This window comes from Myotis nattereri (genome assembly GCF_964212035.1).
Source record: "Myotis nattereri genome assembly, chromosome: 9".
NCBI lineage: Eukaryota > Metazoa > Chordata > Mammalia > Chiroptera > Vespertilionidae > Myotis > Myotis nattereri.
This window is the reverse complement of record NC_138084.1, coordinates 40,101,688-40,119,238: the sequence shown is the minus strand read 5'-3', so window position 1 is coordinate 40,119,238 and position 17,551 is coordinate 40,101,688. Positions and strand designations below refer to the sequence as shown.

The following is a 17,551-nucleotide window of genomic DNA, read 5'->3' as shown; positions in this document are numbered from 1 at the left end:
TTTTCCAATATTTGATATTCAGGCATAATAAGAAACAGAAATCTAGTGAAGTTAGGTGTTAGTCTCTATAAACAGGACAGTTGCAAATGCAGCTGGATAGAAATGAGTGGTGTAGGGAACTCAAACAAAACATGCTACATTGCCATTAGAGACTTAACATTTCTTTTTTCCTCCCAAAAGATATGTTTCCATTGATTTCAGAGAGAGAAGAAGGGGAGAGAGAGAGAGAGAGAGAGAGAGAGAGAGAGAGAGAGAGAGAGAGACATTGATGTGATAGGGAGACATTGATTAGTTGCTTCCTGTAGGTTCCCTGATGGGAGATCAAACCCACCACCTGGGTATGTGACCTGACCAAGAATTCAACCCACAACCTTTTGGTGTACAGGATGATGCTCCAACCAACTGAGCCATCTGGCCAGGGCTGACTTAACATTTCTTGGTAAAGTTCTAAATAAATTAAGTTAGGACCAGTCTTTAATTCTTTATTAGGGAAACTCAGTGAATACTAAAAACATGTATGGCAGTGTGAGTTATTTTCTAACAAATATGACTCCCCTGTACCTCGGGCAGAATGTTCTTTCCCACTCCATCTATGTGGGACTTGACCATGGTTTGCTTGAACATTGGGAGGCTGCAGACATAACACAAGGAGAGGCCCTAAATGTGTTTGTGCTGTTGGGCTTGGCCCTGTATGCCAGGGATCTATTCTGAGAAGAGCATGCCCCAGGTGGCCTCTGTTGCCTTAGCCTGCACTCTGGGGTGAAAACTCTTGGAGCTTACATGTGGTAAAATTCATGTAACATGACAGTTACCATTTTCACATATATTTGGAATATGGGTGATCTGATTCAACTATGCTTAGGTTTATATATATGAGTACACATTTTATCATTTTTAAAAATTTGTTTAAAATTTTTATTGTTGACACTATTGCAGATGTCTCCCATTCCTCCTTCCCCTTTGTCCACCTCCATCCAGTGCCAGTCTCCCCTTCCCTTGGCCCTCACACATTATTGTCTGTGTCTATGGATTATGCATACTAGTATATGCTCCTTTGTGGTGTTCTTTAAGCACATATGTTATGTTTATAAAATCTCTTATGTTGCTCATATTTTTCATACATTTTGTTCACCTATTTATGTTAATTTTATATCTGTCAATCTTGCTGAACTCCTGTAATAGTCTAATCAATTCTCTGTACATTGTCTACAAAAATACTAATATCATGCCCTAGCCCGTGTGACTTTAGTGGTTAGAGTGTCAGCCTATGGACGGAAAGGTCATGGATTCTATTCCTGGTCAAGGGCATGTACCTGGGCATGTACCTGGCCCTGGTTTGGGGCATGCAGGAGACATCCAATTGATGTGTCTCTCTCTCTCCTTCTTTCCCTCTCTCCCTTCCAGTCTCTCTGAAAAATCAATAGAAAAAATATCCTCAGGTTAGGATAAAAAACAAAAACCAACCAAACAAAAAAAATTTGCTAATATCATTCATATATATATATATATATATATATATATATATATTATTGATTTTTTACAGAAAGGAAGGGAGAGAGATAGAGAGTCAGAAACATCGATGAGAGAGAAACATCGATCAGCTGCCTCCTGCACATCTCCTACTGGAGATGTGCCCACAACCCAGGTACATGCCCTTGACCAGAATCGAACCTGGGACCTTCCAGTCTGCAAGCCGACGCTCTATCCACTGAGCCAAACCAGTTTCGGCCACACTTATTTCTTTTATTATTTTTTCTTAGTGCATGAATTCGACATATAGTACACTGCTCAATATAAAAGGAGTGAAGGTGATTGTGAATTTGTTTGCATTTTGGCTCTAAAAGCATTTAGAAATGTTTTCAAATTTTCATGATTTATTACACATTTCTATTTTTTTAAAATTAAAATATCTAATACCACCTTCTTCCCATTATATTTTCTTGAAAATTATATAATTTGTCTCAGATTTCATACATATTTTCATTAGGTTTTTGGAGTAACATCATATAATACTTTCATAGCTCTACGTCTGTTTTGTATCATTTTCCATTTTTTATGTTTCTTTTATTTGTCCCTTTTCTTCTCTCAAACATGCCAAATTTCTGGTAGATATACACTAATGATACAATGAAATAAATTAAGATAATACAGTAGCTTCTGTATCATTAAAGTTTTTATCAGAAAAACATAACCAATAGGAGGTGTGTGTGTGTGTGTGTGTGTGTGTGTGTGTGTGTTGTATCTGACATGTGGAGATTTAAAACACAAACAAAAAATAGATATTGTTCCAAGGAAGTAGGTTACAAATATATTTTCCCTAACTTTTTAACAAAAGCCTCTGCCTTCAGCTTTGTATTCTGGTCTGGGCAAATAGAAGAGAAGAGCTTGAATGAGTGATTTCCTAGGGAACACAGAAGCTCCCTAGATGGCTCTAGCCATAAGCCCAGGGCCACCCACCAAACTCCCATGTGGGCCTGTGAGATAGGTTTCATCAGTATAATACCTCTGGTCCCAGCATTCAGGTAGTTGAACATGGGAGACTAGTAGTGCTTTTTTGTCCTCTGAGGATGCTTCCACAATGCTGTGCTTCCTAATTTCTGCAGCTGGAAACATGTGAGTTTGGGTTGAGGGAAAAGTATGGAAAAGACATTTCTTAACAGAAGTCTATCTGTGCAATTGGTGAAGGGAAGTTTACTTCAAAGCAGGAGGAATGAGATTTAGAGGGCAGGCAAAGGGATTTTGCCGAATAACACTTCCGTGTAGTCTTAACTGGCTTCCTAAAATAGTTTTAGTTTGTTATTAGGCTCAGTGGCTGGGAAGGGAGCAGAGTGGGGAGCTCACAGCAAAGAAAGAAGCAAGTGGTTTGTTAGCTAGACCAGGAAAATGGGAGGCATTGTGAAGAAAGTCTAAGCATTTGCTATAATATTCCTGAAATCACTAAAAGGAAATAATTACTTGCTAAGCCAGTGATGGCGAACCTTTTGAGCTCGGCGTGTCAGCATTTTGAAAAACCCTAACTTAACTCTGGTGCCATGTCACGTATAGAAGTTTTTTGGAGAACCAAGATGGCTGTGTGATATTTGCAACCATAGTAAAACAAAGATTTATATCTTTGATATTTATTTTATATATTTAAATGCCATTTAACAAAGGAAAATCAACCAAAAAAATGAGTTCGCGTGTCACCTCTGACACACGAGTCATAGGTTCGCCATCACTGCACTAAGCACTTGAGAAGTGTGTGTGCCTAATGACAGTGCAGAGATCAACAGCAATAAATTGGGCAGGTGAATCAGCCGGACATCATTGATTATCTTGAGCTTTGATGTGCTCCAGTGTCCTCACAATAGGCAGAGGTAGCCTAAGTTTAGCTGTTATTGTACAGATAGAATGACAGCCGTAGGCTGTGGTGCAGTTTCAGAAATATGTCTTTTTTATCCTCAACCTTTCTCCCAACTTGTGTCACAACTTTTATCTTACTGGTGACATTGACTTTAATGTCACAATTAGAATTGGTTAGAGATTGAGCCAGGCGGACAGGTTCAAACTGGGTAAGAATGGTCACAAATAGCTATTAATATCATATTTTATACAAGAGATGGTTCGAGACTACTGACTCATTCCTGTGAGTTGGATGGGATGGTGGTGGGACTGGGTGGCATGATAAGCATACACAGCTCTAGAAAGAAGCTGGTGTGTATAAAGGTTGGAATTCCTTATAAATTACAGGGACTGTAAATAATGTTCACTTACATTAATAAAATTAGGAAGTAAATCTATTCCAGTAATTTGTAGTAATTTGTGCTCAGTTCAGTTTTTTTTTTAAAAAGCATAGAATCAAAAACCTAAAGAGCAGGAAGGAGCCTCAGTGAAGAATAAAGTTAAGCCTCCTGGCTTTGGGTGAGTGAATTTGTGAGATGATTGAAAACTGTAGGAATGTCTGGCATAAACAAAGTGATTGGGGTGGTGTAGTGAGCATGGCTTTTCTGGTTCTTCCTCTAACTCTAGCTCCATTCTCTCTTGAGCTACCCAATTGAGCATAGGTAGGGCAACATTATCTCAGAAAGCAAACCTATGTCATAAAAACCAGAACTGAGTGCATCTAGTTTGGCTGAGAGCAGACAGGGAAGCTATTTTCCTATCTCCTAATGATTGTTAGGTGACCCTAGAAAGCATATAGAAAAAATAAAATAAAAAGAACATTGATTTTATCAGCAAGTATGCCCTAGAATGGAACAATTTTTATTATATAAATTTTCAAGCTAAGAATAGACTCTAGTTGGCTAAGGAAACTGCGTGAGGATTCTGTATGAGATATGAGGTCACTTTCCTATTAAAAGGAAGGCGATGACATTTATTGAGCACGTTCGAAGGTTCTCGATGAAATAAAAAGTTCTTTTCCATTCAACAACCTTATAGAGTATTATTATTACCACATTACAGGTCAGAAAACTATAAGATCTTACAAGAAAATTAACTTGTCCAAGGCATCACTGTCACCAAAAGATAAACACAAAAGTTTGTTCCCAGTTTTATGGATGCCAATGGCTACAGTCTTTTTTGCCACCACACATTCCTGCTTTAAAAATTCAAAGATCCTATGCCTTCAAAATATTTGCCTCTTCAAAGAATATGTTGAAAGCAAGCATGAAATCCGTAGTATACTTTTATATGAATATTAGGTGGTCTCAAGAGCTTAAATCACATCAATAGTAGTCACATTTTTGGACAAGTTCAAACTTTAACCTTGATGTGTTTTTTCCTTATGGAAGTTAGGACCCTGGGTCAAATTGATGAGAACCTTAGATCTTTTCTGCATCTGACCTCACAGATATATACTCACAGAGTAGTATGTCCAACAAAACTCTTCATACACATCTACTGGTACAAGTCACATTTATCTCTCTTCTGTGGAAGCCATGTGGCTTATTGGCCTTGAGCTGTGATTAGAATAGCATTTGTCACCAATCTCCTCTCCTGCTGTTAGTCCCTATGTCTATGAAGACAAAACAATAATTAACTTTGTTTACCTGCATGTTTGGGCTATCAAGTGTTGTTTCGTCTTTTAAAACCACCTACACAGTAAGGAATAATCTGCTCTTACGTCCAAAAATAAAGGAACTTCTCTGATTTTCTTTTCCAGTGACTATGCATACACAGTACCTGGACTATTAAGGATAGGAGAGTTTACATCTCTTCTCACCTGACAGAGTTAGGTACATGTGGCAGAGTTGATTTCCCTTTGATAACTATTGTCTCACTCCTCAAATTTCCTAGAACCTGTGGCTTTTTTATTTTTATTTTTTGTAGTGATTATTGCAGGACTGGTTACCCAGCTTTGAGAATAAAGTGACTTATTGAGGAGGTTCCCATTAAATATATGTGGTTGAATAAATGAATATGAATTTCTAGTCAGTCAAGTTCATTCCCATTTTGAAAACTTCCAGTTAAAGTGATTTCTCAGATATTATCTTAACGAATAGACCTTCGTTTCTACCCCATTACCATCATGGTTTCACATGATCTGCAGAATTGCTTTGGGTTTAAGTACTCCTTGCTCTGAACTGTGTCCTAGGGAGTAGAGGTAAGGGAAAGGTGGGATGAATGAGATAGTTGCGTAAGATTTTTCCACAAAGATTTTTCACTGTCCAGGCACGAGTTAAGGTAGAATTAGAAACTGACTTCCTGACATTGGGAAAGGACCAGATTGAGAAGGATTGGGCTATATCTTATCTTTGAAATCACTAAGAACCACAGATAAAATGTGAATAAAGGTTTAATGCAGCAATAGACTGTAAAAGACTGCAAGTGTTTGTTTCAGAAGTAGAACCCTGTTTAGGATTAACTTCAAAATCTTAGGAAGTGGAAACTGGACATGGGAGGGTACATAAAGCATGTTCTGGAATTTCAAATGAAAGTTCATTGGGGATATTGGGATTATCTCTTGGTTAGTGAAAGCAGTGGAAACAACTATGTTAATCTTATGATCATAAATAATTATCAAGCACTAGGTCCCAAACCAGAATCCATTCTAAGTTCAAAAACTAAACAAAATGATGTCCATCTTCATTCAGGGAACTGTTGGTAGTTTGGGTTCTGCCTAATCTCTCCCCATACTCCAGAAAAGAAAGGCGAGAAGGAGGTGGGGAAGGGGGGTAAAGAAAGGAGAGTGAGAAAAAGGAGAGGTCTAGTACTTTTGAGGACAACAGATCTTAGCTAGAAAACAACTCTAATTAATATAAATGCTTATTTGAGCCCTGTCTCACATTCATTAATTTTATTTAACAAGTATGGTATATCAGGCACTATTCAAAGCTCTTTACAAATATTAACCCATACAATTCTCTTATCAATCCTACAGATTGTACTTTATTAACCCCATTTGATAGATGATAAAGCTTGCCTAACATTGTATAGCTAATAAGTCTTACTCTAGTCTCACTGATACCCCTGTTCTGTGTTGTCTTTTCAGGTAATGTGATATAGTGTGTGAGCTTCTGACCAGATATGATGCTCAGAACTCTTGGCCAGACCATGGAGTCTCCAAATCACACTAATCTGGACACTTCTCTTTTCTTCCTCCTGGGCATCCCAGGTCTGGAACAGTTCCACCTGTGGCTCTCACTCCCCGTGTGCTGCCTGGGCACTGCTACAATTGTGGGCAACATAACCATCCTGGTTGTTGTTGCCACCGAACCAGCCCTGCACAAGCCTGTTTACCTGTTCCTATGCATGCTCTCCACCATTGACTTGGCTGCCTCCTTTTCCACAGTTCCCAAGCTCCTGGCCATCCTCTGGTGTGGAGCTGGACATATCTCTGCCTCTGCCTGCCTGGCACAGATGTTCTTTATTCATGCTTTCTGCATGATGGAGTCCACCGTGCTGCTGGCCATGGCCTTTGATCGCTATGTGGCCATTTGCTACCCCCTCCGCTATGCCACTATCCTTACTGACACCATCATTGTCCGCATTGGAGTGGTAGCTATGGTGCGGGGCTCCATGCTCATGCTCCCATGTCCCTTCCTTATTGGGCGTTTAAGCTTCTGTCAAAGCCATGTAATCCCACACACGTACTGTGAGCACATGGCTGTAGTGAAGCTAGCCTGTGGAGATACTAGTCCTAACCGTGTGTACGGACTGACAGCAGCACTGCTGGTCATTGGGGTTGATCTGTTCTGCATTGGTCTCTCCTACGCCTTTATTGCACGAGCTGTTTTTCGCCTCTCATCTCATGAAGCTCGGTCCAAGGCCCTAGGGACCTGTGGTTCCCATGTCTGTGTCATCCTAATCTCTTATACACCAGCCCTCTTCTCCTTTTTTACTCATCGCTTCGGCCACCACGTTCCACTCCATATTCACATTCTTTTGGCCAATGTCTATCTGCTCTTCCCACCTGCTCTTAATCCTATGGTATATGGAGTGAAGACTAAAGAGATTCGGGAAAAGGTGGTCAAGGTCTTCCAAAAGCGGCAGGGCACTGGGGTCAAGGCATCTGTGTGATCCAGGAATATAGAAGAGACTTAGTCCCAAAGAAAGGAAGCTTTTCAAGATTAAATTATCCTCAGTATTTGAAACTGGAAAAAAGTTTTAATAGGGTGATGATGCCCTCCACAGTACCTTTTAGATCATTTCCAAGGTTGAAAAATCACAGAGGAGATCAAGTTGGTTCAGCATTTTTAACTTAAATCTAAGAAAGCATGACATTGGGAGAGTCTTCCAACCTAGGTTACAAGAGCCTGTGCATAGTCAAAGAAACTCCTCAGTTCTTTGCCCGCTCCAAATACAGAGGCATAGATTTCTAACCTATATTTTAGGCTATAGCTGCTATTTTTCCATCTACAAGGATCAGAAGATGGTGCCATACAGCAAGAGTGAAAGAAATTAGAGCTACAAGAGACCATAAGAAGCCTGAAACAGCAATCAGAAAGAATATATGCACCCCTTTGTTCATAGCAGCATTATTTACAATAGCTAAGAACTGTAAACAGCCCAAGTACTCATCAATAGATGAGTGGGTGAAAAAGCTGTGGTACATTTACACAATGGAATACTATGCAGCTGTGAAAAAAGAAGGATCTCTTAACCTTTGACACAGCATGGAGGGACCTCGAGAGTATTATGCTAAACACAGTAAGCCAGCCTTTTGTATTATTTGGCCTGATGACATTTTACTTCCCAGCGTAACACACATGCAAGAAAAATAGATTAAAACTAAGAGTGGGAGACCAGAGTACACTATTGTTTTTCCAAGACTAATGAAGAGTATACAGAATAAATAAGCCAAATAAATGAGATCTTTCCTGTAAACATATACTGAGCTTATACCCCTGTAAGAGACAAGATTCATTCTTCTCAGGAAAATATAACACTTTAAACAGAACATCATATTCTTGTTAATGAGATCACACCATACCATCGACAAGCCTTATAAAGAGAAATAATATAAGCAAACTCATCCAACACCTTGGTTAAATGACAAGGAGCCAACAAGTCTCAGCAAATTGTCATGCAACTATTGGAATGAAGGAAGGGCATCTCTAATACATAATAGGATTTCATTTTTAGGAAATAATCTGATTAAAATTGTCATATAAGTTTTACATACATGTTTATTTATTATAATGTTTCTTTTAGAGGGATATGTAAGTATAAGAATATGTTTAAAGGAATCAAATTCATCTATAAAATACTTTTATTTAATTCTAGTAACACTGTTTTGGAATTACATAAGTTTAAATGAAAATACCAGTCTATGTTATAATATGTTATGATCATTTTTGTTAATACACGTATAATAAATGTATATCAATACATTTACATATGTGTGTTTTTAATCAAGATAAAGATATACCAGAAGTTTCCTCTAAGTTGTAGAATTATGAATATTTTTTAGTAACCTTTAAAAGGATTAGCCAAGAAAACATATACAGAACACATACACACAGACAATAGTGTGGTGAGAGCTAGAGGGAAAGAGGGGTGTGGCCCATGTGGAGGTGGGCAGAACACAGTAAAATAGGGGTGGTAAGGACTTAACTTGAGGTGCTGGGCACAAGATGCACTGTGCAGATGATGTTTTATTAAGTTGTACACTTGAAAACTGCATGGTTTTGCAAATCAATGTCATTCCAATGAATTCAATAAAATAAAATACCTATTATTCCAAATTATGTAATATATGTTGGTATTATTTTTATCTATTTTTAAATAGGTAAAAAATTAGAATCAGTTAATTTCTAAAATTATTGTTGTCATCATGATTATTATTTTAAGTTTTACATATTCATCTAATTTTTTCCATCTAATTTTTTAAATAATGTGGAAATACAATAAGCCTAAACTTTTATATATATATATATATATATATATATATATATATATTATTGATTTTTTACAGAGAGGAAGGGAGAGAGATAGAGAGTTAGAAACATCGATGAGAGAGAAACATCGATCAGCTGCCTCCTGCACATCTCCTACTGGGGATATGCCCGCAACCCAGGTACATACCCTTGACCGGAATCGAACCTGGGACCTTTCAGTCCGCAGGCCGACGCTCTATCCACTGAGCCAAACCGGTTTCGGCAAGCCTAAACTTTTAATGTCTTTCTTTTCTAGCCTAAACTTTTGATGTCTTTCATAACATTCATTTTCCTTCCTTGAAAGTAAGCCTTTTAAATCAGGGGTCATATTTACATATTTCCTAGACTATCTTAGAGTGTAGGAAAACCTCAATTAGCATTAATTAAATAGAGAAATGAAACATTAAATATATTTTTAAAATAAAAAATGAATCAAGGTGTGAATTTACAATATTTCCTATTAAATGCTTTTGATCTATTTTTTCACAGAGCAGTGGGAAAAATATAAATTTGTGATAAATATTAAATCCTAGTTTTATTGACAATAACTGTGCTCATTTTCATTCTGTACGTTCCCATATATACATGCTAACACACAAACATACACTCAAATGTGCTTATTCACTTAAATATGTATCATTATTTGGGCATTAATAGTGGAAAGTTCTTTTTCTTCTTTCCATAGAGATTAGCTTGCTTCCCCACATCAACATCTGTATCTATGATACTTTAAAATATCCGCTTGGGACACATAACACATATTTTCATTTAAAGGCTCAGTTCAATAGTAAAGAAAACAAGGAAGTTAGAGGTTGGCAGCTACACATGCACATTTATTCTACAATTGTGATTATTTTGACCAAGATCCTGAACACCTGGACCAGATTGCATTCAACTCACTGTTTTGCTATCCAGAAACTAAGGTATTTAAGGCATACAAAAGAGAGGTTAGTTGCCACATATTTTTTTCAGCAGTAAGATAAAATGGAGAGGGGATTTGAATATACACCAATTGCTTATTATTTTTTCAGAAATAAATATTTTATTTCATTCACACAATTTGAAAGCAGACATGTTGTGTAAAATTGAGTGATCCTAGAAAACATGTGCTTTCCAAAACATGGCAATAAATGCAGTCTAATATCATACTGATCATGACTGTCTGTGTTCTTTCTTTATCTAAATAGGAATCTTTATTTCAGTAGTGGAAGAAATCATGACAAGGAGAAATAGGAGAATAGAAAATAGCTCTTGACTATTAGAGCAATCTTCAGATTACTTTTGCTTTTTACCTGTCCCTAACTTATTCCTCCAAATTATAGTGTAGTCTCCCTTGATTATTTTCTGGAGAGACTGAGCTATAGCTCTAAGGTTGTAAGGCACGAGGAGAGGTCCTTGAAGAGCATGCTTATTAACATGTTCAGCCTGTGTTTACTTTCTATTTCCAAATCAAATTACCTTTGGAAAATCTGAGCTGTGCTCTCTTGGTGTCACTTTATGCTGTAGAATTTTCCTTATACTCTATCAGATGATGATTTTAAAATAGTCAATTTTATTAATGAAGGGTAGAGTGACCATTCTTCTGGTGGGACACAGAATTTATTTAGGGGCACTCAGTTGCTTCCTATGATGTTAATTTTTGTAAGCAAGCCAAAATCACTGTTGGTCTGAAAATATGCAAAATTTTAATTTTAACTTAATTCAATATGTCACTTTTATGGTAGCATTTTTGTGTCCTGTTTTCAAATATTTGCCTATTCCAAATATCAAAGAGGATGTGTGTTTTGCATTGTACCTTTAACTCAATATTTTTCTAAAATTGTTTTTGTGTATGATATGATTTAGTGAACAAAATAGGTTTCTTTTTCTTTCACATATATTCATTGACTCAGTAGTACTTATTGAAAATAACATTTTTTTCTCCACAATCTGCAGTGTTCCCTTTGTCATAAATTAAACGTTTTAATGTGTGCATCAATATTTGGTTTCTGGACCCTATATTTCTTGAAAAAGCATTTTTATCCATAGTTAAGAGGATGGGCAATCTGTTTTTTAAGGAAGTCACATACATTTTCCATATGCTTATTTTAGGAATTGGAAAAATGAGGTTAAGACCCATATATTTCATTAAGATGCTACTTTTTTTGAATTCCTGATATTAGATAATTTGAGAGGCCAAAAAACCCTCAAAGATGTTAAGTGAATTAAAAAATCAGTAATCAAATTTAGGTGTTCTAACAAATTGGTGGTTTTTCCACCACATTATTTCAAAATGCTTTTATGGAAAATCAGATACAACATTTCTGTTTCTGGTAACTGTAGGAGTGTTGGAAAGATGTTTAATGGAAGCCAATTGGGTTGTTTGGGAAATTTGGTCATGGAGTTCCTTTCATGCTAGTGGGCAGAAAACTTACATAATATTTCTTGTTGCTGTGCTATCTAAAGGATTATCTGCCTTTCTAATCCACCTGAATTTCCCATGAATTCTTCTTTTGCTACCTGTTGGGCAGAGACTACAATATCTCAGTATTTCTCCCTTCCCTTTTTTACCCTCACTGCTGCAGGTGGGGGTGGGGATGGAGGATATTTTCCTTGAGAGTAGAAAGAGGATTCTGACTTCACTGCTTAACACACTTGTTAAGCACCATAGAGTTAATTTATGACCCTGTGGACTCTTGTGAATTATTTATTCTCTATTACCAAGAAATTTTCTATTATTTGATAATTACAAGATTCTTTATGATCTAGCTCCTGGCCAAATGTTTAGCTTATGACTTTCCCCCACCACACCAGTGAATTCTCACAGACTTGATTGTTTTGATTTTCATATTTTTACGTGTTGATTATTCTCCCTGGAAATCCTTATACAGATATGTATCCTTCCAATTTGTCTTTTTTTCAAAATAGATATCAAACACTTTAACATAGTCAATAGTCTAGTGCTCACTTAGTGTCTTGCACAAACTTCTGTTTTAGTTCTTGTTACATTTACCGTGATTGTTTGTATATATCTTGATCTCTTCACTAAATTCTGAGCTCCTTAAAAGATAAAAATTTGTGTCTAGTCTTAAATGATGAAAATGTGTCCCCATATTGTCACATAAATATTTCTGAGAAATAAAGAGACTAATAAAAGAATGAGATGCCTTTTCTTCGCCCCAAATATTTAGTTAACTTGAAAGTAAGATTTTGGTGTAAGGGCAGAATTTGGGATTAATTAATTTTTCTTTTGGGTGAGAAATAAATTTACTGTGTGGCTAGAAGTAAAAATATAAAATTACATTTCTATTGACTCCCACTAGAACCCAATTAAAATAGTTTCCATTGTTAAAGTTATAAAAATGTAAATCCAAAAGGTCAGAGAGAACAAGTGAGAAAATAATAAAAATTAAAGATGTCAACATATATTAAATTATAATATTACAGGAGAAACTAGCCTAATAGAAGCAAAATATGTTGATCTTGTTAATAGAATATAATAATACCATGCAACTTTTTTGTTTGTATGTTATTGTATTTGCTACAGACACCAGATGATCTCAGAGAGCAATGCCTGAAGATAAACAAAAAGATTGCTTACAAGACAGAAGGAAAGGAATAATTTGTTACTACTGATAGATTTATTATCTGAAGCAATGTTAGCTGCTTTCAGTTATTATTATACATTTTTTTCCTGAATAAAAATATAAAAAGCATTTCGATAAATCCATCAAGATAAGGTATAATGGAAAAGGAGGTCTGAAAAGTGAGAAGACTGCCCTAGGTGATTTGGTTCAGCGGATAGAAGCCATCAGCCTGTGGACTGAAGGGTCCCAGGTTCAATTCTGGTCAAGGACACATGGCCAGGTTGGTGGGCTCAATCCCCAATGTGGGGCGCACAGGAGGCAGCCAATCAATGATTCTCATCATTGATGTTTCTTTTTCTCTCTCTTCCTCTCTGAAACCAATAAAAATGTATATTTAAAATATAAAGACTCTTTAAACAACAACAATATCATTTTTAAAAAGTGAGAAGACTGAATAAAAAATTTTACTGAATTGTGAAACACCAAGCCCAGTAGAAGAATAAATATTTCAATATTTCAAATACTTAAAACAGTACCTTAGTAATCAAAAATAATTATCAGCCATTAATTATCAAGAAGAATAAAGTTGAAATCATCTGTTGGGTCATGGATAAGGGGATGAAAAAATCTTTTTCAAAGACATATCAATAGAGAGGTGTATACAGTTATTAATAGTTAAATAAGGTATTCTAACAAAGATTCCTTTCTAGAAGTCATAACAGAATTATACTTTGTTGTTGTTGTTAATCCTCACTGGAAGATATTTTTTCCGTTCATTTTTTTAGAAACTGTGGAAGGGAGCGGGGAAGGCGAAGAGACAGAGAGAAAGATCGATGTTGACCAGACACATTGCTTGGTTGCTTCTCACTAGCGCCCGGACCTGGGCAAGAAATCAAATCTGCAACCACATGCATTCCCTTGACTGGAAATAGAATCCATGAGCCTTTGGTACACAGGTCACGTTATAACCACCAAGATACACTGGCCCGGACCAGAGATACACTTTAATATAACTATCTGAGGATGAGAAACTCTCTTTTTTAGAGATTGAAGAAAAATTATTGCCTGTGATGAGAACTTGGATTACCTGATAAAAATTGGTTGAATGAACAGAAAAATTGATCAACAAATGAGCAACAAATAAACAAAAATCCTACTCCCTGGCACTTAGAAAATATGGTTGTGTGATCATTAAAATGCACTAGAAAATTTTAAAACATGTGGTGAAAGGGACATAGTAACCATAAATTATATTTTCTCTTTTCTTTTTCTTACTCTAGAAAAAAACCCACATAAATTTTAAGCCTAATTGATCATGCCAATGCTGAATAAAACAGACCTGCACCCAGCCTCATTTATTCTTAATGGAATCCCAGGACTTGAAGACATACAAATATGGATTTCCTTCCCATTCTGCTCAATGTATGTCGTGGCTATGGTGGGAAATTGTGGGCTCCTCTACCTCATCCTCTATGAAGACGCACTGCACAAGCCCATGTACTATTTCTTGGCCATGCTTTCCCTTACTGATCTTGTCATGTGCTCTAGTACAATCCCTAAAGCCCTCTGCATCTTTTGGTTTCATCTCAAGAAAATTAGCTTTGATGAATGCCTGGTCCAGATGTTCTTTACCCACACCTTCACAGGAATGGAGTCTGGGGTGCTTATGCTTATGGCCTTGGACCGCTACATAGCCATCTGTTACCCTCTGCGCTATTCAACTATCCTCACCAATCCTGTCATTGCAAAGGTTGGGCTTGTTACTTTCCTGAGAGCGGTATTGCTTATTATTCCTTTTACTTTCCTCACCAAGCGCCTCCCTTACTGCAGAGGCAATATAATATACCACACTTACTGTGACCACATGTCTGTAGCCAAGTTATCCTGTGGCAATGTCAAGATCAATGCCATCTATGGTCTGATGGTTGCCCTTCTGATTGGAGGTTTTGACATCCTATGCATTACAATTTCCTACACCATGATCCTCAGGGCTGTGATCAGCCTTTCCTCAACAGATGCTCAACAGAAGGCCTTCAGTACCTGCACTGCCCACATCTGTGCCATTGTTTTCTCCTACAGTCCAGCTTTCTTTTCATTCTTTTCCCACCGCTTCGGGGGTCATACAATCCCTCCATCTTGCCACATAATTGTGGCCAATATTTATGTGCTCCTACCTCCCACTATGAATCCTGTTGTCTATGGAGTAAAAACCAAGCAGATACGAGATTGTATCATTAGGATCCTTTCAGGTTCTAAAGATATCAAATCTCATAGCATATGAAAAAGATAATTTCCAGGAGAGAGAAGGGCTCCTATTTAGACAGGAGCTGATAAAATATTTTGAGAAGTACTACTTTGACCATGGAAATGAAGCATGTTGAATGGTGCATTTCTAAATACATCTTGAGAATTTCAACATCACTGGCCAGCCCACCAACCCTCCTGTGAATTATTTTTGTTTCTCACTCCATTGAAATAGTAGTCTAATAATTAACTCGCATTCCTTGGACAAACTTAATTTACTCATTAATTATTAAAAACTAGAGGCCAAGTTCATGAAATTCATGCACAGGTAGGGTCCCTAGGCCTGGCCAGTGATCAGGGCTGATGGGGCCTTCAGCTGCTGGCTGGTGCCTTCTTTCTGGCTGCCAGCCAGGGCCTCCCTTTGTTCCATGACACCCACTGGTGGTCAGTGCACATCATAGTAAGCTCCTGAAGGGATGCTTTGCATATTAGCCTTTTATATATATAGAGATAAACAAAGTGGAAGGAGATGATTCTGTTTCCAAATAGTGATTATAATTTACAGACTGAGAAACAGTTGTTACTTTCCTCTGGAAAATATTGGCTATATATTTCTAATCAGTATCAAAATACCTTTTTACAATGACTTCTTTCTGAAAAAGAAACAATCAAGACTCCTATAAAGTTACTAACATAATCAGTTTGAAATCTCTGAGCATCTTACTATTATTAGGCTGAATATGCATACCCTTACCTGATCAGGCACATTATATTCCTGCAAACTAATTTGATATTCAATTTCCTTCAAGGGGGCCTTTGAAAGCATATAATCTAGAGGGTGAGGTAAATAGTTCTCTTCACCAAATGTTAAAAACTATTATGTATATAAAACCATGAGTGGGGACTTGTTTCAAAAGTGACTTGTGTCATCTTATCTCCAATTGTGAGTTTAATAAATAAAATTAAATGTCTTTCTAATATGTAAGATTCTTCTAAATTAATAAAAAAGTGTGAGATTAAAGGAAATGGCACTTTTACATTAATGTCTTAGGATCTAAACCAATTACATAAGAAGTATAGTATAAACTGAATTTTTATTTGTATCTTTCTCTGTCAAACATAAAATAGCACACATTGTTTCTCCCCAATTCAGTTAGTTATCCTCATCAAATTTTAGTTAATTATTTAATTAGTCTTTACTTACTATCTCACATCTTAAATCCTACAAATAACCTCACTCCCTAATATATAATTACTTTCTATGTGTTACCCTATTTCTGTGTTCACCGTAAACTCAAAATTTCTAAAGTAAGAGTTGGTTCCTAAACTGGTTTCTGTGCATGGAGGACAGGGAGAGGTAAAAAGAAGAGGCAGACGATTCAATACTGGTAAGGTAGCATGTTTATAAACAGGAGAACTTATATTCAAGGCTTGTCTTTGGTGGATGAAAGACAAATAGATCTCCACACCCTCCCGCCAGAATTTTAAAAGTTACATAGAGGCCTTAACTAGGTTCAGTCACATATACTAGTAACTAGCCCCATGGTCGGCAAACCATGGCTCGCAAGCCACATGCGGCTCTTTGGCCCTTTGAGTGTGGCTCTTCCACAAAATACCACATGCGGGCGTGCACGTACAGTGCGATTGAAACTTCATGGCCCATATGCAGAAGTCATTATTTTGTGGAAGGGCCGGTATTTTGTGGAGGACCACACTTAAGGGGCCAAAGAGCCACATGTGGCTCACGAGCCGCGGTTTGCCAAGCCGCAGTTTGCCGACCACTGTCCTAGCCTATGTTGGGGAGTACTAATACTAAATTATGTATATATTGATTTCAGAGAGGAAGGGAGAGGGAGAAAGGCATAGAAGCATCAATGATGAGAGAAAATCATCGATTGGCTGCCTCCTGCAAGCCCCACGCTAGGGATCCAGCCTGAAACCCAGGCATGTGCCCTGACCAGGAATCAAATCAGCAACCTGCTGGTACATAGGTTAATGCTCTACCACCGATCAATGCCAGCAGGGCATGTTTTTAAATTGGGAACATAAGAGTATAAATAAATTAAAGAAGAAATGGATAGATTTGTGAATAAATGGATTGATTCTGTATGTACATGTTTTCAACATGTGCCCCACAAAGCCTTACATAAAAATAAACAACTGCAATAAATGTTACAATATCTAATACTTATTTTTAAAAGTTTGCTTTCATTCTTTTTTATGTTTTTATTTATTGATTTGAGAGGGAGACAGATATAAAGATTGATTTGTTGTTCTACCTATTTATGCATTCATTAGTTGATTGCTGTTACATGCCCTGATCAGGTATACAACCCTTAACCTTGGCGTATCAAACCAATGATCTAAGCCTGTGAGTTATGG

General features: G+C 37.0%; 2 protein-coding genes across 2 annotated transcripts; both read left to right on the top strand.

Annotated features, from left to right (window-relative positions):
- Positions 1 to 6,510: 6,510 nt before the first annotated feature.
- Positions 6,511 to 7,500, top strand: LOC308525452 (olfactory receptor 52P1; the record flags this gene model as incomplete). The annotated part of the gene is made up of 1 exon (XM_081100272.1): positions 6,511 to 7,500. The coding sequence occupies one exon, from the start codon at positions 6,511 to 6,513 to the stop codon at positions 7,498 to 7,500; it is 990 nt and encodes a 329-aa protein (XP_080956398.1).
- A 6,740-nt stretch (positions 7,501 to 14,240) lies between these two features.
- Positions 14,241 to 15,206, top strand: LOC308524061 (olfactory receptor 52N4; the record flags this gene model as incomplete). Its single annotated transcript, XM_081098214.1, has 1 exon — positions 14,241 to 15,206. The coding sequence occupies one exon, from the start codon at positions 14,241 to 14,243 to the stop codon at positions 15,204 to 15,206; it is 966 nt and encodes a 321-aa protein (XP_080954340.1).
- Between the last annotated feature and the right edge of the window lie 2,345 nt (positions 15,207 to 17,551).